This window comes from Sceloporus undulatus, chromosome 9 (assembly GCF_019175285.1).
Source record: "Sceloporus undulatus isolate JIND9_A2432 ecotype Alabama chromosome 9, SceUnd_v1.1, whole genome shotgun sequence".
Classification (NCBI taxonomy): Eukaryota; Metazoa; Chordata; class Lepidosauria; order Squamata; family Phrynosomatidae; genus Sceloporus; species Sceloporus undulatus.
The window spans coordinates 25,997,156-26,020,542 of NC_056530.1; the positions used below are offsets into that span (position 1 = coordinate 25,997,156).

A 23,387-nucleotide genomic window follows, 5' to 3' on the forward strand; every position below is an offset into this window, starting at 1 on the left:
ATGGACACTTCTTGGCATCGGTGCCAGGCCAGTGTATCCAGCCAAGTTTTTATTCTCTATGGGCAGCTGCACAAAGCGACCGCAAAACCGGTTTCACACAAGAAGGTGTGCCAACCAGTCATGCCAGTTGCATTTCGCACTCGGTTCAGGAGGGGTTTAGCATTAATTTGGGTTTAGGCCTGAGATTCCTGGCTGCGTCTGCAACCGGCTCTGCAAGTTCAACCACTGACAGGCCTCTTTTGCACACTATGCAATTGGAGCACTCTTATTTCCACTATGGAATCCTGGGATTTGTAATTTTCAGAGACAGTGGAACGTGTGACCATGGATTTGGCAGCCTTATGACCAGAGTTTGGGGTCCCTTTCACAATCATGTGCATAAAATGACCAAAGAATGTGATTGCTTTCACCTTTACCTTTACCTTTTCTTTTGCATAAGCAATGTTCCTTTCTGCACAGCGAACACAATGCACCGAACAACAACAACAGCAGCAAGAACAACAACTCTCCTGTGTGGAAAATGCAACAAAACACAACAAAACCTGTTTATTTTTCAAGCACAGAAAATTTTCCTCCTTGTGCAAAGGTTCCCTGTGAATAAAATAGCAAAAGGGTTTGGTTTCTTTTCCCTTTTCCCTTTCCCTTCTTTCTTTCGTTCCTTTCTGCTCAGTAAACACAATTTTTGGACAACAAACACGCAAATTTCCGCACAAACATGTGGGATTTCCCTGCAAAATAAGTCCCGAAGTAGGAAGGTTTCCATTGCATTCAGGACTTTTCTCATCACATTTTCCTAAAGCCCTCTTTTTTGGTCTGAGATCATTGTTGCAAAGCGGACGTTGTCGGTTGTCGTCGAATGCCACAACTCTTCCGTTTACTTGACGGCAAAAGACCGAGGTCCAAACGGATCCAGAACAAGCATCTGTTGCATTTGGATGAAGCCTGGATTTGAGGAAGTGAAAGAAGAGATTAATCCCAGTTCTCTTTATACAGGTTAAATCTCACTAATCCAGATTAATCCAAAATATGGGTGGCTAAAATAGTGACGCCTTTGCTTTCCGATTGTTCAATGGACGCAAACTGGGCTTCATGCACATATAAAATTACTGTTAGTCTATGTGTATAAAGCGTATAGGAAGCATAAATGTCCTTTATGTTTAGACTTGGGTCCCCTCTCCAAAATATCTCCTTATGGAGATGCTAATATTCCGGCATTCAAAATATAAATCCAAATAGCTCTGGTCCCAAGCGTTTCAGATATAAAATACATTGCAAAATTAAAAAGGAAGGATTTACGGGTTTCGGGCGTTGGCTCCTCAGCCGTCGTTCGTCCTCAGGATCCGGAGCAGCATCTCGTGGACTTCTTTGTCCATGAAGCCCTGAATGGGAGACAAACAGATCCCCCCGCCATAATTAGAGCCTCTCGCCAAATCCAGGGCAACGTTGCCGGACTCAGTGGGAGCCTTGACTCTGCTCCTTGCACCAATCTGAATTTTAAATGGAGCGCCAAGGTGCTATCCCTTGTTGCTCTATGGAAAACCTGGCAACCCTATTGGGAATCCGTCCTGGGTTTTAGTCCAGATTTTAAGGGCAAGCTCCAAGTTGCTTAAGTCTCACACTTTGGATATGTCCCTATAAATGTCAGGATGAGACCTGGAGCAAATCCGCCAACCCTTCATCAACCTGGGAGCTGATTTTAGGATTCCCTGGATGTCCGTACTTGGGCTGCGTTGAGAAGGTGGGTTCTGTAGATGGCCACGATCTCCTGATGGTTCTTCTGGACCACCTGAAAGACAGCGGATCACGGGCTCAATCAAGTCTCCTTCAAGCTCTAAACAGGCATTGAAAGACTGCCCTCTCCTTCCCCAAGAAACCCAGCGTTGTGCAAAATACCGCGCGGGACTTGCCTCGTTCTGCAGCCGGAGCCGGGCGCGTTCGCTGCGCAGGTTCAGGATTTCGCTGGAAAGCTTCTCCGTCTCCTTTAACAGCTTCCTGATCTGAAACGAAAACAGGAGGTCTGTCATTGTAAGATATGCCTCCTTGCTTTCTGCATGCAAGGATGACGTTCTTCTTAGCGCTGGGTGAGTTTGGCAGAGTCTGTATGCCCTGTTTCTGCATTTTCTGACATGTTTGCAGACAACTGGGGTGCATCCCTGCTATAGAAACAATGCATCTTGACACCAATTTTAACTGCCATGGCTCCATCCTATATAATCCTGGGATTTGTAGTTTGGTGAGACCCAAGAACTCATTGGCAGAAGAGGCTAAACTCCAAATTTGCAGAACTCCAAATACTAGGGTTCCATAGGATGGAGCTGCAACACTTAAAGTGATGCCAAAGTGCACCATTCCTAGAGTATAGATGCGCACCCAAACCCTTGGTGACATCTTTGTGTGGAAATTGTGTGGCTTGCAAGAAGTGTGACAAAAGTGGCCCCATAGTTCAATCCCGACGCCTGCTATACAGGAATACACAATTCAAGCGTTGCTAAAAGATGCCCATCTCGGTTTTGGACTTCAGCTCCCAGAATTCCTGACAGTTGGCCAACCAATGTTTTGGGAGCTAAAGCCCATCACTTTTGGAGGACCAATGTTTGGGATCCCTTGCTCTGGATGTTCTGCCTTTCCATGGGGAGCCACCCCGCCTCAGACCTACCTTTCCGTCTTTGTCTTGGCAAGCCTTGGACAGCTCCTCCACCTTCCGATCCATCTTCTCCATCACGGTCTCCATCATCTGAGACTTCCCTCTCAGTTCCTCCACCTCTTCCTCGCGCTCAACCACTTCTGCCAGGAGATCCTGGTTCTTCTGTCTCTCGGACACCAGGTCTTCCTTCCAGCGGACGGACTCCCCTCTCAGTCCCTCGTATTTCTCCCGAAGGGAGGCCAATTCTATCCCCAGAGCTTGAGCCCTGGCGCAGAGCATGCCGCGCACCTTCTCATGCTTCCTCAGGGCTTCCTCTTCCTCACGGCGCAAGTCAGACATCTTGGCCTTCAGCTGGCCAACCAGCGCCTTCAGCTTGGCTACCTCTTTGCTCTCCTTGCCCAAAGAGGCTTCAATGGCTTCCAACACCTCCTTGAACCCTTGCAGGACCTTCTCCATCTCATCCATCTCTCGATGGACTTTCCGGTTGTCCCTGATGGCGTCCAACGCTTCGGAAGAGACGTCTGGCAGGGCTTTCTCAACCAGCGGGGACAGGTGGCCGTTGTGTCCGGCGTGGATCTTCCGGTCCGTCTCCAGGGTGTGGTTCTCCTCTTCGATCTCGGACACCAGTTGCAAGGCTTCGTTTTGCTTCTTCACCACATTGTCCAGCTTCCAGTGCAGCTCCTTCAAGATGCAGCTGTCAAGAGTGTCGCTCCTTACCAGGGCAGTGGCTTTCTTGGCCATCTTCTCCAAGAAGCTGTCCCTCATCACCGCCATTTCCTTCGTCTGGGACTCCAGCTTCAGGCGCAGTTTCCTGGATTCCTCTTTCTCAGCCGAAAGCTGTTGAGACAAAGAATCCACCGCCTTCTTCAGCTCTTCCACTAAGCTTCCCATCACCTCTGGCTGAGGAGGCCCTTCCTTTGGACCACATAACCTCCGCAGTTCCGCCTGCAGCTTCTCCCTCTCCTTGCTCAGCTGTGCCAGTTCCTTCACCAGGCTGCCATTGTTCTCTTTGAGATCCCACACCTCTTTCTCCAGGTCGGAGCTTTTCCGGCACGGACGGGCTTTGTTTTCGGTCACTTCGGGCTTCGATCTCAGCTTGACCTGCCCAACAGAGCCATCATGGAGCTGACTCTTTCCTGACCCAACACTTTCCATCTCATTGGGGGTCTTCAAGTTCCTCATCAGGGGTTTGGCCTCATCCCTTGAGGCGCCGCTCTCCTCTGCGTGGCATCCATTGCCATTGACCATGACCCCGACTCCTGATTGAGGAGTCAAAATGGCTTCCCGAAGAGGCCTGACTTTCTCTAGGAGGGCGGCGTTGGTCTGTTCCATCTTGGCCAAGGCGTCCTCAAGGCCTGCGACAATCCTCTTCCAAGCAAACATGCTCTTCTTCACAACTTCGGATGGCACCGTTTGGAACAAGAGCCTGCTCCCAACAGCATCCTCCGCTTCTCGCTTCAGGGCCTCCTTCGCAGCCTTCATGGCTCTGTTCTCCTTCTGTATTTCGGAGTACGCCTCCTCCATCTCTGTCAGGAACCGGGACACCTTGGCCAGCCCAGCCTCGGAGCCTCCGTCCATCTGCGTTGCCAACATCCCGCGCAGCTGCTGGTTCTCCCCTTCCAGCTCCGTCAGGCGGGCCTCCGTTTCCTTCAGGGTCCCGCTTTGGTGCTTCTTCTTGGCTTCATAGACCCTGATGACGGCCCTCATGTTCTCCATGTGGCCCTCCATCTCCTGCACTCTTTTCAGGGCGTTCGCTTTCTCTTCATAGGCGGCGGCCATTTCTGCCTGGAGGCGCTTCACTTTCATTTGGTGACATCTACGTTCCTCCTCCTCTTCCTCACCAGGCCACTGCACTCTTCCTTCCTTTTGAGGTGCTACGGTGGTCTCCACTTCTTTCGGGTGGCTCTTTTGAGGATGCTCCTTCTCCTCCTTTTCCTTCTCCTCCTTCTCTGCCTCCATCCGCTTCTTCCTCCTCTTGAGTTCTTGGATCTGTTCAGCCAGAAGGTTGAGGTAGTAGTCTTCCTCGGTCGCGTCGCGGCTGTAACGCCGGCTCAGCTCCTTCCAGTCCTGGCTCTGGTCCTCTCCTTCTGGAAGGATCTGGCTGATCTCCTGCACTTGGTCCCAGACCCGTTCCTTTATGGCTTTGCATCCTTCCAAGAGGGAGTCACATTCCCTCGTCTTCTGGGCCAGCTGCAGCTCCAGCTGGATCACCTTCATCTTCTCTTCCCGGTATCGGCTGGTCCACTCCTTCAACTCGGGGTCCTCTTCCGTCTCTTGGTCGACGTCCTCCTCGTCGTTCAGGCCTCTTCCCTCGAGGGGCAGGTCCAGGATGCTCCGGTCCATCTCCTTCCCGCTTTCGGACGGAGCCTGAATCCACAAAACAAACTGAAACATCATGCTTGGGAATAGTACTGCCTTCTATTGCTATTGCTATATAGAGCCATGCAAAGGTTCCCCAAGAGGCCATATAGTCCAATCCTTGCTCAGTGTAACATCTCCAGATAAGAGGAAACCAACAAGGAGCTGCCCACGCATGAAGAGAAGGAGACCCCACCATTATGATTATTGTGACTATTATTAATGTTCATTTATATAGTGCCATAAATCTACATGGCGCTTTGCAGACGTAAAATCAAGACATAACCTGGCATACAATTTAAAAAGTCATACGATATAAATAATATGCCATGATTAGACTAAATGTCCCATCGAAATGCAACTATAACCTTATGAAAACTATAAGAAGGTAGGTAATAATACATCAACAATCTAGAGGATCAAACAATATCAAACTACGGTTCATAATGCTTCCGAAAGTAAAACAAAACAATAACTGCAGTGGTTTCTTTTTACCTGGGAGCCAGCCTCTGATGAAAGATCAAGCCCTTGTTCTATGGAAAGAGAGAAACACCATTCAAATACACTTCATGGACCTAAGAATGACTGAACCAACCTTGAAGACTGGCGCTCTTTGGGATGGTTGCATTCCAGGATAATCGTAAAACGTAATTTCTCTCCATCAGTGGGAGAAATCGTTTCTCTTGGCCTATGAGGACCAAATAGTCAAGGGCTATGATGGAGAAGCCGATGGAGAGACCTAGTTCTCCGGGGCACGGATGGATGCCTTCCACAGACCCCTTCCCCGCTCTCCCCCATTCACCTCTCCGCTTCCGTTTCCGCAGAGCGTTGTGGACCAGGCGTCTCAGCGTCCGATTCTTGCCCTGCGTGGCGTAATGGAGGGCGCTGCGTCCTGCCCCGTCCTCTAGGGCCACATTGGCCCCGTTTTGCAGGAGCAGCTCCGCCGCCTCCATGTTGCCGCGTTCGCAAGCGAGGATGAGTGCCGTCCTGGTTGTCCAAAAGAAGAGGAAAAGACGATGGTTGAGAAGATGCATTCGCCTCAATTGTGGGTCCCTTTCTGGTGAGTGATTCTGATGCCAATGGCACGCTGGGTCTGCTCCAGGCTTTACTCCAACGGCGCTCTCCAAGATGCTGAATCTATTTGGAGAGTATAGTTTTCGCTCCTTTAAAGCAGTGATTCCCAAACTTTAATCCTCCATGTGTTTTGGACTTCCCTTCCCACAATTCCCAGTTTGACCAATTTGGTCAAAAGTCCAGAATACTGGAAGCTGAGGTCCAAAACGTCTGGAGGACCAACGTTTGGGAAGCACTGCTTTAAAGCCTGGACTTAACCCAGGAGCAGAACTGCCATTGCAACATAATCCGCATTGACGCCGCTTTGACTGCCATGGCCCCATGCGATGGGATGTTGGGATTTGGAGTTTGCTGTGGCCCCAGAGAACTCCGACAAAGAAGGCTAAAGATGTCACCAAACTATGAATCCCAGGATTCCATAGCACTGAGCCCTGGCAGTTAAAGCAGTGCCAAAGTGGATGATTTCTGCAGTGCGGATGCAGCCAAAGCCAGAAAGCTGGGAACCATCTCTGGAGGCAAGACAGCAGAGTGGTTAGACTGCACCATCCTCCTTCCCATTCAAGGGTTTCCAGCTGTCATCCCCAGACACTGGCCATGCCAAGCGGGGAGATGCAGCATTGTGGGGTCCAACACTTTATAAAGTGCGTTTGTTCCAACCCCAGCTTTGTTGCAACATTAGCTTGGTGACTTGGGCCTTGCCCGCCTCGCAGGGCTGTTGTTGAGAGACTCACTTTCCGTCTTTGTCGACCAGGTCGGCCTTGGCTCCTCTCTGGAGCAACTGGGAGCAGATGGCAGCCTGGTTGCCCTGAGCCGCCATCATCAGCGGCGTCTGTCCGTTCTGGGGCCAGAAAGGAGAAGAAAACAGGCCTTAAAACACATGAAACGTTGGGAACTAGTGAGCCCCAGATCAGTGGGGTCCGCTCCGCTCCAAGATTTAGTCCGAAGTTTAAAGGAATAATTCTATTGATTTTTAACTTTTATTATTGTATTATTGTATTGTTTTATTGGGATTGTAAGCCGCCTCGATCCTATAGGATCCGATATGTTATTATTAATTTTATTATTATTATTTATTAACTAATTGTATGTACAATTGTGTAAATTTACAGGGCTTTATAAATAAAGCTTAATAATAAAAATAAATATTTATATTAATGTTATAAATAAAAATAATAATAAAACATAAGAGAAAGGGGGATATTAAAACAGAATTAAACTATTGCAGTATATAGCTTAATAATAATAATAATAATAATAATAATAATATTATAAATAAAAATAATAAAACATAAGAGAAGCAGGACATTAAAATAGAATTAATTATGGTATAAATCTTAATAATAATAATAAATATTATTAACATTTATATTCATATTATAAATTAAAATAATAATAAAACAAGAGAAGGGGGACATTAAAATAGAATTAAACTATTACGGTATAAAGCTTAATAATAATAATAAATATTAATATTTATATTAATATTATAAATAAAAATAAAAAAAATAAGAGACGGGGATATTAAAACAGAATTAAATTATTATAGTATAAAGCTTAATAATAATAAATAGTATTAATATTAATATTATAAATAAGATAATAATAAGACATAAGAGAAGCAGGGCATTAAAATAGAATTAAACAATTACAGTATATAGCTTAATAATAATAATAATAATAATAATAATAATAATAATAATATAAATAAAAATAATAAAAAACATAAAAGAGGGACATTAAAATCAAATTAAGCTATTAAAATCATCATCATCATCATCATCATCCAATCCCATTTCGGACCCAGAAGCAAAACCTGTTTCATAAAACCTACATTATCCATGACATCCAGGAAGGCCTCTTGGTCGCATAAGAGCAACACACTGGATGCGCATCCGGACAAGGCTGTTCAAAAATGCAAAGACCAGTGTTAAAACGCCAGGGCTTCTCACAACGCACTTACGATAAATATATTGCACAGAATAGGTCCTCAGTCACAACATCATGCGTGCCGAAAACAGCACTGTACTGCATGGAAAATAATATTCATGCGCAGGAAAAGATGCTTGCATTGATGGAGCTCTAGTTCGGAACGGAGTTTGGGACTTTGGATAGATCTCTTTTTTCTTTATAAAGTATTGTACTAAACATAAAAAGGCATAGAGAAACATATACATCGACATCATACATGAGTGCACATGGAAGCACTTTCATTTCAGGAGCATGGCTACTGCTGGACGGAATGTGGCACAGCTCCTGAACCTATATAGACATCGCCTTCATAGAAGGAATTTTGCCCTAGGGAGGATCTTACATCCCTGGTGGGTTTCGCTCAGACGTTGGATTCGAATCCTGACCCCACCAAATGGTTCCGTAGCTTTGCAAACTCACCTGCCCAATGGAGAGGGGTCCGATTCTCTCCATCCACACAGTCTTCATTGGCTCCATGCTGCAAAGCAACCATTTAAGATGCATTGGTGTGACCGTAGTTGCGCCATGTGCCTTTGGCTGCATCCGCATTGCAGAGATGACCCACTTTGGCCCTGTTTTAACTGTCGTGGCTCAATGCTATGGGATCCTGGGATTTGGAGTTGGCTAAAGACGTCACCAAAGTATGAACCCCAGGATCCCGTAGCATTGAGCCACGGCAGTTAAAGCAGGGCCAAAGTGGGTTATCTCTGCAATATGGCCTACAGCACTTGGTGGTCTCCCATCCAAGGACTAACCAGGGCTGAACCCTGCTTAGCCTCCAAGATAAGCTGGGATCCGGTGCCTTTAACGTGTGCATTTCTATGTCTTCAAGTCGCCTGTTAATTTGTGGCAACCCCATGCAATTCATAGAGATTTCTTGGCGGTTTGGCCATTTCCTTCCTATGAAACGCCTACAGAGTTTTTGTGGTCTCCCATCCAAGAAGTAACCAGGCTGGCCCTGCTTAGCTCCCAAGATCATTTGGGAATCTGGTGCCTTTATGGGTATTTGGGCCCCAAATCCAAAAGCTGGCCCAATTCAAAGGTTCGATTCAAAGGAAAAGGGGTTCCTTTACCTGCAAGAGGACTTTGACGCACTGAGGCTGGCAAGCGATGGTGGCCAGGTGCAAGGCAGTGCTCCCTAGTGAGACCGATAAAGGGGAAATGCCACCTTGAGATACTGTGAGTATATCATGAATATAATAATAATAATAATAATAATAATGATCCTATTTGTATCCCACCTCTCTAAGCAGATAGAAGTGGCTAACAATAATAAAACAGCTTTAAAATACGGTAAAACATCGTAACCCATAAACCCGCCCATATACACACAGACATATACACATATACATACAGACATACTCAGCTTTCCCGCAGCCAGGGCTGTGGGTTGCTGCAATAACGGGGGACTGGACTATATGGTCTGCAATGGCTCCTGCCCCCCAAATCCCCCCTTTATGGACCTACCATCGTCGTTCCTATCATTGACCTCAGCTCCGTGGTTCAGGAGGACGGTGAGGCATTCAGTCAGCCCTTTGGAAGCTGCCAAGTGGAACCTGAAACGGAGGAAGGGAAAGAAGGAAAGGTGGGACGGAGAGAATACATCTCCATTTCCCTCCTCTTTCGCATCGGTGCCCCTAAAACCCTAAAGCAACCCCATGGCAGGCTTTTCTGGGGCTGAGAGAGTGTGACTTGCCCAGGAGCAGCTCCTATATTTGGTTTGGCTTTTAAAAACTCCTCTCTGGGTTAAACTCTGAACTTGAAGCGTATGTCATTTCAAAGGAGGTTCCACGTTAGGTCAAAGTTTATGCTACAACCCAGAGTGGATGCTTCATAGCTAATGCCCCGGCTCTGGGTGCGAGAGAGGCAAAAACATACGTACGCGGACTGTCCGATGGCATTGGGTTTGGTGGGCTTGGCCGTCTTCTTGGACATGAGGACGGAGACCTTGCCCACGTCTCCTTTCTCGACGGCGTCCAAGAGCTTCTGGTCATGTTTGTTCCAACACTCGACCTGCAGAGAAGGAAAGGAGAGTCTTTAAACAGAGGCTGGATGGCTATCTATCAATGGGGATGCTTTGATGGAGAGTTCCTGCATGGCAGAATAAAGGGGTTGGACTGGATGACCCTCCTGGGGGTCTCTTCTAACTCTCTGATTCTATGAGGAGGACACTGAGCCACAAAAACCCATTCATTGGCGGGAGTTGTGTTTAAACATTGCCCTCTTGGAGTAAGCAGGCCTGGAATTAAGCCATCTGCACGGCAGAGTTATACCGGTTTGATGCCACTCCAAACTCTTCTGGCTCCATCCTAGGAATCTGGCCTTTTGGGAAGGGACTTTTGGGATGGAGACTTTTGGAGAAGCGGCAACTAAGGCACCGTCTGCCGCCGTTTTTTGTTGTATAGATCGGCTTCGTAAAAGTTGCATGGCACCATAACACCTAGAGACAAAGCCAGCGTTTGGGGCTTGCCGACAAGCGACAGACATCAATAGATCCGGGTTTTGCTTATTGCTAAAAGCTATTAGCTGCCACAATTCAATACAATTAAGGTAAAATGCAAACAAAGAAACTAGATGTACGCTGCACCCGCCAACTGTTCAGTTTTGGCACGGATAATCCCGATTAATCCCCTGCCGTCCCATCTTTCCCACTGCCTTTATTTCAAGGGTCCCGGTTCCTCCCTCCTCCTCCCTTTGTCCTCAGGTTACTTCTGTTGCTGCAAAACTGAGTCCAAAGTGCAAAATCTTTCCATTAAAGCTCATTCAGAGAGAAGGCAGAGAGTGTTGCCCTGTCTCCCAAATCCTGACTTTCCTCCCCTTTTGGAAGGTATCTGATGATCTTGCATCCAGAAAAGCAAAACCCATCCCGGCGCATCGGCGAAGGCATCATGCAGAGGCAACCGTGGAGGAAAATCCAGTTTGCAAAATCCTAGAGAAGCGACACGCCCTGAAAGGTGCCGGAATCGGAGGTTTCACAAGGACCACATGGACACACAACGGTTGCCTAACATCTCTGGGAAAAGGCATTCCTTGCACAACGTAAGCCTAGGAAGCCCTTTCGATCTGGGTTCACTTTCCTCCCAAGACTGGGGTTCTCAGGGCATTGGGGAAGGAGTATCCGCTCCGGGTTTGGGTCCAACCACTTTGAATCACAATCTTGGGAAAAGGTAGGGTTTAAAAGGAGATGCTAATACATATATATACACACACACACACACACACACACACACACACATATACAGTGGTGCCTCCACATTTGTTGGAGTTGGGGGCGAAGGACCCCCATAAATTTGGAATAAACCCAAATAATAAAACTGGTCTTTTTACCTAGGAATCTCTAGGTCCTCCATTGCAACTCTATGGTCAACATCTGCCAGAAGGTTGACCATAGAATCATGTTGGAGAATGCCTAGAGAGGTGCTTTCTCTAGCAAGCTCTTCTAGGTCCTCCAGTACAACTCTATGGTCAAATTCTGGCCAAGTTGCGCTGGAGGACTTTAGAGATCCCTAGAGAGAACATATTAGCCAAAACCGCAAAGGATCAAATCCACAAAAGTCAAAGCCACAAACCCAGTTATCCAAATATAATAAATAATCAATACTAGAATAACCACTTGGCCATTTCGAAAGGTCTTTGGGCAAATATAGCCTTGTCCATCGTAGGTCAGTGCTGAACTTTCTGGGTCCTACCTTGCAAGGTTGGAAGAGGCTATAGAGATGGCATCAGGGATAAGAGAAACCACCCAGAATGGGGCTGTTTGGCTGGTAAGGAAGCCACTCCGTTGGGAACCAAAAGACATGCAAAAAGGTCCAAGCAAGACTGAGCAACATCCAATGCGGAAAAAGGAATCTATGTCATAAAAACCCCTTCCAGCAAACCGCCGGCATGTGACGCCAGCGCAATGGTCCATAAGAGGGTTTCAAAGGTATATTATTATTATGAGAGATGGATGGTGCCACATTGAGAAAAAGACCAACCTTTGGAGGCTTCTTACATGGAGTCTGTGGTCGCAAACTCTCAGCCGGTCAGCTTGGCGCCATTAAAAATTATACACAAGGAAGGGCTATAAAGCCAGGCTGGGTTTTTAAACGGCCACTTTAACCGCCCTGAAAATATTGGGGTTGGTAGTTTGGTGAGGCGCCAACCCTCTTTGGCAAAGGAAAGCGAAAGACCTTGCAAAACTACAGATCCGAGTTGGAGCGACAGCACTTAAAGTGGTGCCAAACTGCATTATCTTTACAGTCTAGATGCACCCAGTGTGTTTCCAAAATCCCTGCATCACGGAACAAATGGCAAAGTTAGTTTTTCCAAACTGGCATATAATAGAAGGGCAACCCTTGGTACTCACCGACACTTGGTTGCTGGAGCAAGAGAACATTTTCTTCATGGCTGCGGTGCCCTTTCTGTCCCGGCCGCACGGGACCCAAAAGACTGGGAATGAGGCTCACATCTCTGCAGAAGCGGTGCATTAAAAATGCTCCTTCTCCTTGAGACAAAAGGCAGGTGTTTTGCTCCTCTCTGGCGCAAAAAGGGAGAGATGGCCACCCGGCGCATGCATCCCTGGCAACGGTTGGCTCCAGAGAAACGCTGGAGAAAGTGTGCGCCGTCCGACCAACGTTCGGAGATGGTGTCTCCACCCCGGAGCCTCCGATGCACACCTGTTTCTCGGTATTCAGCCCGGTCTGAACATGCCCAGGAGACGCGCAACGCTCCTCTCGGTGCCTCCAGCCTTTCGAAAGGAGGGGAGAGGTTTCTCTGCCTAGAAATTATAATGATTACTTCGCCTTTTCACACGTTACGTCACGCCAAAAAAAAGGGTAGAGCAAGCTCCAACGCGGCCTCTCGAACCCGACACCCGAGGGGCCCAAATGATTGCGAAATGTCTTGACAAAGTGCAGGGAATTTGGGAAATAGGTTAGTCTCTGAATGGTTAGGTTCACTCTTTGCAGCACCTCTGAGCCAAACCTGCCAAGAAAACCCCATGATGGGTTTGCTTTAGGGTTGCCATAAAGTGGAGAAGACTTGAAGGCGCACAATAAGAACACGAAGAAGGATGCCAATATTCCCAGACACAAAACCCAAAGTATTTCTGCTCCCAAACATTATGGAGAAGGGAGACTCAACCCGTTCGAAGGGAATAAATGCTCCTCCAGGGAGATGCGACGACAGAGCAATCGTAAAACGCTTTGCAAAGAGAAAAATGGCCGGCAACAAAGACGTGGCCCCAAGCGAGAAGCAAAACTATCTGCCTCAATAATCTTGCCGAAACAGGTACTTTGAAAGAATATTTTGCTCCAGACGGCCACTGAAGGGCCAATTCCTGTCTGAAGGAGGGCAAGGGCAGTCATCCCTTGACCATCAGCCATGGCTCCCTCTCCAGGATTCGCATCCTTGCCTTTGATGGTCTCCCATCCAAGGACTAGCCAATGGTCTACGCTGCTGCCGGACCTAAAAGGAGCAAGGGATGCAGAGTTTCCTTGTGTTATTTGCCATCAAGTTAGCCTCCTCTTATGGCAACCCTATGAAAGAGAGAGCGCCAAGATCCACCATCACCCACCCATTTGCTCAGCTCTTGCAAATGCACAGCTCCCATCATCCGCATTTTTGCTCGGGTCTTGCAAATGCACACTGCCTTGCTCAGATTTTGCAAACCCATGCGCCCCCCCCTCCACCATCATCCACAGCCTTCCTCAAGTCTTGCAAATGCATGGCTCCCGCCAGCATCCCCAGCCTTGCTCAGGCCTTGCAAACGCATGGGCCCCATCATCCACAACCTTGCTCAGGTCTTACAAATGCATGTCTCCCTACCATCCCCAGCCTTGCTCAGGCCTTGCAAATGCAGGACTTCCCATCATCCCCAGCCTTGCTCAGGTCTTGCTAACACACAATCCCCCATCATCCAAACCTGGCATAAAGAGAAGGCCGACCCAAAGGACAACATTTAAAAAGAGAGAAAACAATGGTAAAACGCACAAGCAACGTCTGTTCTTAAAAAGCAACAACCCACAAGTTTTGGAAAGCAATGAGATTATTGTTATTTTTAATGCCCTACTAATGCATTCTTTGAATAAATAAGACAAATGGAAAAACGGATTCAAGAGATGGATCCGGGAAAGATATTATAAAGCCCTGCAGAGGAAAATGTTCCAGCAGCACAAGCCCAACCTGGGGATCTTCCTTAGTATTGCAAGAGCAATAAGAGTATTACTATTTAGAGCCCAGCTAAGCAAAAACATTGGCATTTCCGTTTTGCAGGAGGAACAAAAACCCAAGAGGAAAGGAAAAGAGGAGCCCCATCTTCGGGAGGAGAAAAGCCAAGGAGATGCTGGAAACGGACGATCTGACCGTGCTTCACTTTCCTCCTTTCTCTGACCATTCTTGGTAGCCTCCGGCGAAATTGCGGGCCCTGGAAGGAGAGGAAGAAGAGCAACCCAAAAACACAGGTATTAATGGGTGGACAAACAGGAAAATCAGGTCCAGACCTGACACCAAACGCAAGCAGCCAATGCTCATAAATTTAGAGGGACCTGGAGGAAAATAGCTAAAGAGGGATGGGAACGTTTTTGCATCGGCAACCACTTCCAGGAGTTGCTGACCGAAAAGAGCCAGAGGTCCATTTCCATACCTTCCAATATTACACAGATGAAAACCAAAGGTACATGCATCCAAGCAACATCAAAACACAGTCGAGAGAGCAAGGTTTATCAATGAGGAAGGAACAGACAAGCAGTTTGCTTCTGCCTGAGCCAACTGGGAAGGGCATGGGAGCCAAGGGGGAGGAATGGTTTGAGTGTCGGACTTTGGCTCCGGAGACCAGGGTTCGAATCCCAGCTCGGCCACGAAACCCACTGGCTGACTTTGGTCAAGGCATGCTCTCTCAGCCTCAGGGGAAAGCCATGGCAAACCTCCTCTGAACAAACCTTGCCAAGAAAACCCTGTGATGGGTTCGCCTTAGGGTTGCCATAAGTTGGGATGGACTTGAAGGCACACAACAACCATAACCACAACAGGGAAGGGCAAGATTATGCCCCCTCTTCCCCCATTTGCTAACTGCATGCAAACCACTTTTGCACTTTGAGGTCAGTTTGCAGCAAGGCAAAGGAGGAGGAGGAGAGAGAAACTGGGACATTTTAGGAGCAGCTGGAAAAGTGGGACAGCAAAGGCTCAAGGCATTTGAAGGGCTTCTGGTTTTGAAAAATGGCTTTTAAAATGTTCAAGCCTAGTGACTTTATTTGGACCCTGGACCCAGAATGGAAAGGAAGACTGGGCATGGATGCAACTGATGAGTCTCCTCTGCTTGGCACCTTTTGGCACAGAGGGTTTTCCCTACCCAAAAAGAGGAGACAGGCTTACTTGGCATAGCCCAGGGCGGTGGCAATTTCGGTCGCCCGGGCCCCACGTTTCCCCATCTGGCAATGGAAAACCAGGTTCTCCTCTTCCGCTTGCGGCTTCTCCACGCCGTACTTGGCTTTGAATGCCTCCGGATCCATCTTGAAAGCCTCCTCGACTTCTCCGACTGAAGGGAAACAACGGAAAGCATGGTGGTCGGGTTATTTGCTAAGATGGGCCATAACAATCCCCGTTCGATGTTTTGCGGGGTGCAAAGCTCAACGAGGCTGATGGTCAGTGCTGCAATTCATTGGCAGGGTTGCCATGTTTCCCTTATTGTCAGACGTCCCTCTATTTAGGGGCTGGAGAGGTTTTCTTGTTATATAGACTGAACAAGATGCCAATACTACTATTACTACTACAGTGGTACCTCGGGATACGAAATACCCAGGTTACGAATTTTTCGGGATACGAAAAAATCCCATAGGGATTTATTGTTTCGGGTTACGAAAGTTTTTTCGGGTTACGAAAAAACTCCGGCGCTGTTTAAATGGAGCCGCGGCAGAGCCGCGGCTTTTTTCCCCATTAGCGCCTATGGCAATTTGGGTTACGAAGGTTTTTCGGGTTACGAAATTAGCCGCGGAACGAATTAATTTCGTAACCCGAGGCACCACTGTACTACTACTACTACTACTGCATCCTGAACACAATGTTTTCCAGACTAACACAATGTTTTTTGAATGCTTTCAGGCTATGCGCATAATAAGGTGCATATAAAATATAAATTAGATTTGGGTCTCATCTCTGATGTGCCAAACTTTCTCACATTGATGGCACTGTCTCACCTGGGATATGAACAGAGTGCGCAATGCGCCCCTTGGCGACTTCTTCAGCCGACCGGACGTCGAAAATCCGGACCTTCTTCTGGTCAAGCAGTTTTCTCAGGTCCTCGTAAGAAATCGTCTTGGCTGAAAAAGAAAAGAAATCCTTGTTTAAAACAATCTCTCCCATGTTCCAGGTTCTTCCTTAAAATGCATCCGGACTGCAGATATAATCCAGTTTGACGCCGCTTTAACTGTCCATGCGACAGAATTATGGGAATTGTAGTTTGTTGCGGCAGCAAAACTCTTTGACAGAGAAGGCTAAATAACCCACAAACTGCATTTTCCAGAATGGCGTAACATAGAGCCAAAGTGGCGTCAAACTGGATTATTTTTGCAGTGCAGCCGCAGCCGTAGTCCCTTACTTTAGGGCTTGAAAACAAACCTCGAACTCTTTTCCAGCTACAGGTCTCCTTTGCAAATGCGGCCAGAGAATCTGTATGGATTAAGGGTTGCCATATTTCGATAAGCAGCCCTGCTCTTCTGCTTTCTTCAAGAAAATGCATATATATATATATATATATATATGCAATGTATTTAATATTGTTTGAACAAAGCTTTGCATTGAAAGATGTCTCCAACTAATTGATCATTTAATGGCTTTTTAAAGCGTGGTAGGCTCTTTTTAATTGTTGCAAGGCACCCAACAAAAGCAACAACAAGCCCTCCAGGTATAGACGCACTCCAATACCCAGCATCCCCCACCAAAGTGGCTCATGATAGGCACTGCTTCATTGCAAAACCAGAACATCTTTCCCAGGAGTTGTTCTTTGTTTCACCTTTCCAAGTTTCCCTATTAATCCAGGCCTTGGAAAAGACTTTGGGGGGGGATTCTGGGTGTTGCAATGCAGAAAGTTTACTTTCCCCAAGTGCCTGCAAAGTGCAAGAAGCCAAACAGGTCTCAGCCTGATGCATCCTGACCTGGGCACCTATTTGCTGCTTAAAGGAACATCATTAATATCATTACTATCATTGTTATTATTATTAATTGCATGATTAAAAGTCCAGAAAGGTCCAAGTCCCTTTTAGGGAAAGGCATCCTCTCTCCATCTCTTACCTTTTTCCATGTTGCAAAGAACTGGGGTTCCTTTCAGACGTGCAATAAGCTCCACTTGGGTCCTGACACGTGTCTGCAGCAACGTCTGGACGCCACTCAACGCCATCCCTGGGACCCAGGTGCCTGGCCCTGCCCATATAAGGAAGAACGCCTCTGATTGGCTGCTCTGCCAGGGACCGTCTCCAAAGTCCAGCCCCATATGCTTCATGTCAGGTTGCCAACTTTTTCCTTCCCTCCTGCTCCTCTGCTCTTCTCTTAAGCAGCAAAAAACCCCAGGGGCTGCATCCACATTGCAGAGTTAATGCACTCTGACACTGCTTCAACTGCTATGGAAGCCTGGGATTTGTAGTTTTAGGAGGGCCTTCTAAATATATGGGGTGGAAAAGCCTCCAGGAAGGACTGCAGCCAAGTTAAGTGTCCCTTTCTGGACCTCTAAAAGAAGGTTAAAATGGTTAAAGGTCCCATGGTCTTGCAAAGTTTCGAGCCTTGGGGACCCAGGTTCAAACCCTGGCTCCAGCGTGGAAACCCAGGTCACACTCTCTCAGCCTCAGAGCGAAGCCAAGGCAAACCCCCCCTGAACAAATCTTGCCCAGAATAGGGTTGCGATAAGTCGGAAACAACTTGTAGGTACACAACGACAACAATATATTGTATATAAGAATTGCAACAATGCCAATGTCTCTATCAAGAAGTGGGCCATGGTTTTTTTGTGGGGGGGGGTATGTGTGTGTCTGCATTTGAATTCAGCTCCTGGGCATCTAAGGAGTGGAGGAGATGGGCTGGCACAGCCAAGGGAGGAATGCCAAGTGTGTGCCACTGAAAGAGGGCAAAGAGAGGCCAGGAAAAGGATGGAGGAGACAATGGACAGAGGAAAAGGGGAGGAGGAGAGGATGGTGGGTTTGGGTGCAGAGTTGGGCAGAAGGCGGGTGGCATGGAGGCACCGGCGGTCAGCTGAACTGGCCATTCTGGACAACCATGGGCATCGCAAAAGAAGGCCGGATGTGGCCTTTGTGGCCCATTTCTCTCTCCGTTTTGTGGACCCTCCTTGGCTCCATGGCAGGTATTTGTGGGGTGAAGGTGGGGAGATTGGGATGCGCATGAGAACATAGAACCAGAGAATCTTAAGGCTGGAAAGAAGGGGCCCAAAGGTCACCCCGTTGGACACCCTTTGGCCATGCAGGAACTCCCAATCCCTGGGACAGGGGCCATCCGGACTCCAATAAGACTCTTAAAGTTGGAAGAGAAATCCCTGGAAGGGCAAAAGAAGGAGAGATTTAGTCCCTTGTTTGGCAAAGTTACTTCCTAAATGCAACCAGTGACTGGCCAGTGGAGCAAGCCATGGAAAGCAAGCTAAGATAGTGCAAAGAAAGAAAGCATTTAGTTCCTTTTTGCAAAGTTACTTCCCAAATATAACTCATGACTTGCCAATGGAAGAAGCCATGGAAATCTAGCTAACATGGTGCAAAAGGAGAAGGGCTTTAGCTCCTTTTTGCAAAGTTGCTTTGCATGCCTCTCTCTTTTACAGGAGACAACCCAGACGCAGTGGGTCCTCCTCCTCCTTCCCAATTATCGCCAATTACCCTTGACAAGATGTCACACGGCGCTCCAGTTCATTAATCCTCCGGCATGGGAACCCGGCCAAAGCCTCGTTCCCATTCAAGGAAACGCGTCCACACTTTTTTGCCGCGGAGGAAAACATCACACAGGACCATTGTCCTGGAGATCCCTAAGACAAAGCTATCTATCAGTGGCTTTCTTACCTAGCTTTGCCTGGAGGTTGACTGTTGCTTTCAGGCTGAGAGAGTGTGACTTGCCTAAGGTCAGCCAGTTGGTTTTAGGGCCGAGTTGGGAATCAAACCCTGGTCTCTAAGTCCAGCTCTCAGATCACTATGCCAATGCTCAATGCCAGAGAGAGAGAGACAAAGAGAGTATCCTTATATTTCGTACCAAAACCCAGAGTGGACTGGGATGGCACTAGGAGGTTCAGCCAAGACAGGTCACTTTCTCCAGCTTCCCTTCCAGGCTTTTCGGGGGCCGTGAAGGTGTCTGTGGTGGCCAACAGCATCCAGGTGGTCCAGGGGGGCAGTGCCCTCCTGCCCTGCTCCTTCCACACTTGGGCCCCGCTTGACCGCCTCAACGTCATCTGGACCGTCACCCCCAATTCGGACCCACGCCGCCCGCAGCAGGCGAGTCCCCTTCCTTTGGTCCAAACAAATGGTGGGGAGGGATGGAATAGGATGGTAAAACGCTTAAGAAGCAAATGGGGAGAAGGTGGCGTTAGAAATCCCCGCAATTAAATAAGGGAAGGGTAAGACTATCAAATGGCGCTTCTTGCCCATCGCATCCTCCATCTTACCTTTGCATCGCTGTCCAAAAACCTCTCCTTTCCAACTCTCCTTGGCAGGTGTTGGCGTATGAGCGGGGTGAAGTGGTGGAAAGCATGTCAGACTACGCCGGCCGGGTGGCGTTTGCCTTCTCGCCCAGCAAGAGCGCCACCATCGTCCTCAACGACACGCGCGGCACAGACAGCGGACGGTACCAATGCAGCGTGATCAACCCACCGGACGCTGCCGTGCCCAACATCGGGGTGGTCCAGCTCACCGTCTTCGGTACGGAGGAGTCAAACCTTGCAATTTGATGTGAGCCTGGTTGAAGAAATCCCTTGGCACCTCTGGGGCATCGCTTCTTCGGCAGAAAATTTGGGAACACGAGGGGTTCAACCCCTTGCAGCAAACTTGAGAAGCAGAGTTTACAGATGTGAGCTGGATTTCTCTGTTCTGTCTCCCACAGTCCCACCTTCTAGTCCGAAGTGCTCCAGGGAAGGCAGCCAGGAGGAGGGTGGCAGCCTCCAGTTCTCTTGCACGGTGGGCGAAGGGATGCCCATGCCCACCTTCACCTGGGAGAAGATCCCTCCGGACTCACAGCCGATGGTGATGACCTATGAAGGTAGGCAGAGCCTCCAAGGTGGATGAGGATGCCGCCATGTTATGCGCATTTGGCACAGTTCTGCTCCAGCAGTGGCTCTCTACCATTTTTGCACTTCAGCTCCCAGAATCCCTGAACATTGCCCATGTTGGTGCCATTGCGCATGGGACTGTGGTGTGATAGTCATTCCATCATTGCAAAACTGTTCTGTTTCCAGCATGCTTAAAGTCCGCTAAAAATTTAAGTCTCCCTTAAAAGCAGAGTCTCCCTCATTATCCAAAATGCTTGGGACCAGAAACGTTTGGGAATTTGGAACATTTGCATAGACATACTAAGAGATCTTGGAGATGAAACCCAAGTCCAAATACAACATTCATTGTATGTTTCCTATGCATGACACATACACATCGCCTGGAGGTTACTGTACGCGCAATATTTTTACAAATCATTTTGTGCATAAAACAAACTGCGCAACAAATTGAACTGGGAGAGCGCAAAGGCATCAGCCGGCCATAGAAAGCAGTTTTGGGGTTTGGAACAGTTTGGAATTCCAGATAAGGGAGACTCGACACAATATTTTTAATAACTTTGGGCATGAAACCAAATTTGCGCATGCCAGTTGTATGTACATTGGACCATCAGAAAGCAAAGGCACCACAATCTGTCACCCAGAAGTTTGGGGTTTAAGAATATTTGGGGGTTTTGGGGTGAAGGAGACTCAACTTGTATTGACTGACGTCCAGCCCCCATTGATAACACGATATCCATCACTGTCAGCTACCTCTGTGATCCCACTTTTCCTCCAGACACCATTATGTGGTCCTCCTTTCCAATTTATCCTCCCAACAGCCCTGCAAGGTGGGCCAGTCTGAGAGACAGAGGATTGGATAAAGGGCCAAGGGTTATTTCAAGGGTGCATGGGGAGGGGTCTGCCCCACATATACCACTACACTGCCAATATACCCCACTGCCAGGCAGAATAAGAGAACGCAGGGCCACCTTGCAGCCAAACCTCTCTTTTTCTCACCTGGTTCTTTCCTTCTCTAATCCAGACGACCGCCGGGCCCTTCTGACTTTGCGCAACCTGACGGCGGACGCCTCTGGCCTTTACCGCTGCACGGCCTCCAACATGCTGGGCTCCATCTCCTGCGCATTGGAGCTCCACATCCATGTCAGTGAGTAGCCCTGGGGAGGCCAAGGTGCCTTTGCCCAATGCTGACACTTGAACCCAGGCCACGTTTGCCAGCTCTCTCCAGTTCTCAGGGGCCATTCTTCCATTTTGGAGCGGAGTCTAAGTTTGGGAAGGTCTGGGTGTGAATGTCCAGCTCAGCTAGAAGAGCAACACCGTGCAATCCTTTTGCAAGGCTTAACTGATTAGCTTCTGCAACTTGCAAAGGCTTTCCAGGCAGGTCTTTGCAGCTACCTATTTCTCTACTATACTTTTATAGCCCTATGATTCCACTCTAACTGCCATGCCGTTGTGTGGAATCCTGGGATTTGTAGTTTATGCAGGGATTGCTTAGAATTTAGAACTCCAAAATTCTAAGATACAATTCAGAATTTCAGCCAGAGAGTCTTAGGCCTCATTAAACTACAAACCCCAGAATTGCGATGACTGAGAATTGTGATTATTCAAATACTGGGAAGACATTTGGGGGTTAGAGAAGAAATTGTTAGAAAACTAAGACTGCAATCGAAAGGTAAAGGACAAAATAAAGAAGGAAGGAACTGTGAAATTGGGAGCGAAATCTAAAGGTGGGGAAAAATGAAAATATGTTTGAGACTGAAATAGAGATTTTAAATTTGGATCTGAATTGAGATTGTAATGAAAAGAGGAAAATGGAAATGGGAGGAACGAAACACAATCGCAAGATGTAAAGGAATTGTGAAGCAAAGGAATAATGGGAACTCATCCTCTGACACACACGTTTTTGCCCTTGCGTTCCAGCCCCGGATGGTGCCACCTCTTTAGTGGTGGGCATCACCCTGATGCTGACCATGGGGCTGGTGCTCCTCACCCTCTTTGCCTTGGTCCTGTGGCTCCATCGCTACGGCATCCGAAAGTGGAGAGAAGCGGACAGCGACGAGGACGACTCTCATAACGAAATTAGGTAAGTGCCAGCAAAAAGGGACGCTTTTGGGGAGGTCAAGGGATGATCCAAGAGAGAGGAAAAGACGGGGAGCATCCCATGGAACCCACAGGGAAAATCAAAAGATGTGTCTCAAAGGAAGATTGCCACATTTCAAAACTGCAAATGTGGAGGGCCAATGGTATATAAAGGGAGGGTCTATAGATTCTTGGGGGCTGTATGTGGCTTTAGGGGCACACTTTGCCCGCTGCTCTTCTCAGCTAAGCCTGGCATTCCCCAACCCTCCCGTTCCTCCGCAGGATTGACAACTTTTCTTTGGGGCGCCTGATAGTGGCCAAGAGCCCGTCCGGAGAGGGCACCACTGCCAACCCTGTTGCCAAGCCCCTCTGGATCTTCACCAGCTCCACCCCCAACACTACCTATGCCCACCGCGAGTGGAGGCCTGAACCGGGGAATGCGAGCCAGGCCCCGCTGCCAGGGGGCTTCCGTCGGCCCACGCCGGCCGGCCAGGGAAGATGGAGGCGGCCCAGTGGCTCCGAAGAGCAGGAGTCCTCATCCGGAGGGAGCGAAGAGAAGCACCCCATGCCTGGCCATTTCCCCAAACCCACCGGATTCCTAGTCTAGGGCTTGCTGCCAAGTCCAGGATGGCTGGAAAGACTCCACCTGAGAGTACAGACCTGTGGGGTTGATCTGTGGACAGCTCCCAAGATGGAGACACAATGCTCCTGGATTCTGTGCTTTTCACAATAAAAAATCCAGCCTTTGTGCTTAGAAACTACTCCGGTTGCCTGTTCGGGATCATCCCAGGCCCAAACCTGAGACTGAGAGTGATGCTATTAAATGCTAGATGTTAAGCCGAAACCACGTCTGCTCACATATACAAACATACACACATATAAATCTTACATACGCTCAATGGGCTTCCCCATGCTCACCTTCAAAGTGGCCACCCTCCTGAATCAATGGGTCCATTTTAACATTGCTTCCCCCATCGCTCGGCCAAAAGTGAGGAAAGACCACCTCGCAACACACGGCCAAAGCCAACATGCTGCCCACCAGTC

General features: G+C 48.2%; 3 protein-coding genes across 6 annotated transcripts; 1 reads left to right on the plus strand and 2 right to left on the minus strand.

Moving 5' to 3' along the window:
- Window positions 1–400: 400 nt before the first annotated feature.
- On the minus strand, window positions 401–13,928 carry ANKRD35 (ankyrin repeat domain 35). The gene is made up of 14 exons (XM_042439867.1): window positions 12,393–13,928; window positions 9,927–10,057; window positions 9,512–9,600; window positions 9,118–9,182; window positions 8,465–8,522; window positions 7,908–7,978; window positions 6,808–6,914; window positions 5,805–5,989; window positions 5,498–5,535; window positions 2,657–5,011; window positions 1,908–1,997; window positions 1,721–1,786; window positions 1,297–1,379; window positions 401–942 (listed from the first exon to the last, which is right to left on the minus strand). Exons 1-13 carry the CDS (start codon window positions 12,429–12,431, stop codon window positions 1,317–1,319), a joined length of 3,357 nt encoding a protein of 1,118 aa, XP_042295801.1. The 5' UTR covers window positions 12,432–13,928; the 3' UTR covers window positions 401–942; window positions 1,297–1,316.
- Window positions 13,929–14,067: 139 nt separating this feature from the next.
- On the minus strand, window positions 14,068–17,613 carry TSTD1 (thiosulfate sulfurtransferase like domain containing 1). Its single transcript, XM_042439875.1, has 4 exons — window positions 17,312–17,613; window positions 16,219–16,341; window positions 15,398–15,560; window positions 14,068–14,450 (listed from the first exon to the last, which is right to left on the minus strand). The coding sequence occupies exons 1-4, from the start codon at window positions 17,517–17,519 to the stop codon at window positions 14,396–14,398; spliced, it is 549 nt and encodes a 182-aa protein (XP_042295809.1). The 5' UTR covers window positions 17,520–17,613; the 3' UTR covers window positions 14,068–14,395.
- Window positions 14,355–23,300, plus strand: LOC121915546 (immunoglobulin superfamily member 11-like). Of its 4 annotated transcripts, none has more exons than XM_042439871.1 (7): window positions 14,355–14,487; window positions 19,334–19,497; window positions 19,716–19,920; window positions 20,102–20,257; window positions 21,289–21,411; window positions 22,185–22,347; window positions 22,626–23,293. In XM_042439871.1, exons 3-7 carry the CDS (start codon window positions 19,752–19,754, stop codon window positions 22,948–22,950), a joined length of 936 nt encoding a protein of 311 aa, XP_042295805.1. In that variant the 5' UTR covers window positions 14,355–14,487; window positions 19,334–19,497; window positions 19,716–19,751; the 3' UTR covers window positions 22,951–23,293. The 4 variants fall into 4 exon arrangements, with proteins under 4 accessions (XP_042295805.1, XP_042295804.1, XP_042295802.1 ...); XM_042439870.1 differs by lacking the exon at window positions 14,355–14,487 and adding an exon at window positions 17,653–18,371 and having other exon boundaries at window positions 18,837–19,497; window positions 22,626–23,300; XM_042439868.1 differs by lacking the exon at window positions 14,355–14,487 and adding an exon at window positions 17,653–18,371 and having other exon boundaries at window positions 19,322–19,497; window positions 22,626–23,299.
- The last annotated feature ends 87 nt before the right edge of the window (window positions 23,301–23,387 follow it).

Excerpts from the sequence above, each read along its gene's own strand:
- ANKRD35 (XM_042439867.1), bottom strand. The coding sequence starts at position 12,431 with ATGAAGAAAATGTTCTCTTGCTCCAGCAACCAAGTGTCG. Across the intron at positions 9,601-9,926 it reads AATGCCATCGGACAGTCCGC|GTTCCACTTGGCAGCTTCCA; the intron begins GTACGTATGTTT and ends CCTCCGTTTCAG. Across the intron at positions 6,915-7,907 it reads TCCTGGATGTCATGGATAAT|AACGGACAGACGCCGCTGAT; the intron begins GTAGGTTTTATG and ends TTCTGGCCCCAG.
- LOC121915546 (XM_042439868.1), top strand. The coding sequence starts at position 18,086 with ATGGGCTGGCACAGCCAAGGGAGGAATGCCAAGTGTGTGCCACTGAAA. Across the intron at positions 19,921-20,101 it reads GGTCCAGCTCACCGTCTTCG|TCCCACCTTCTAGTCCGAAG; the intron begins GTACGGAGGAGT and ends TGTCTCCCACAG. Across the intron at positions 20,258-21,288 it reads GATGGTGATGACCTATGAAG|ACGACCGCCGGGCCCTTCTG; the intron begins GTAGGCAGAGCC and ends TCTCTAATCCAG.
- TSTD1 (XM_042439875.1), bottom strand. The coding sequence starts at position 17,519 with ATGAAGCATATGGGGCTGGACTTTGGAGACGGTCCCTGGCAGAGCAGC. Across the intron at positions 16,342-17,311 it reads TCTTTGCAACATGGAAAAAG|CCAAGACGATTTCTTACGAG; the intron begins GTAAGAGATGGA and ends TTTCTTTTTCAG. Across the intron at positions 15,561-16,218 it reads GCACTCTGTTCATATCCCAG|TCGGAGAAGTCGAGGAGGCT; the intron begins GTGAGACAGTGC and ends GTTTCCCTTCAG.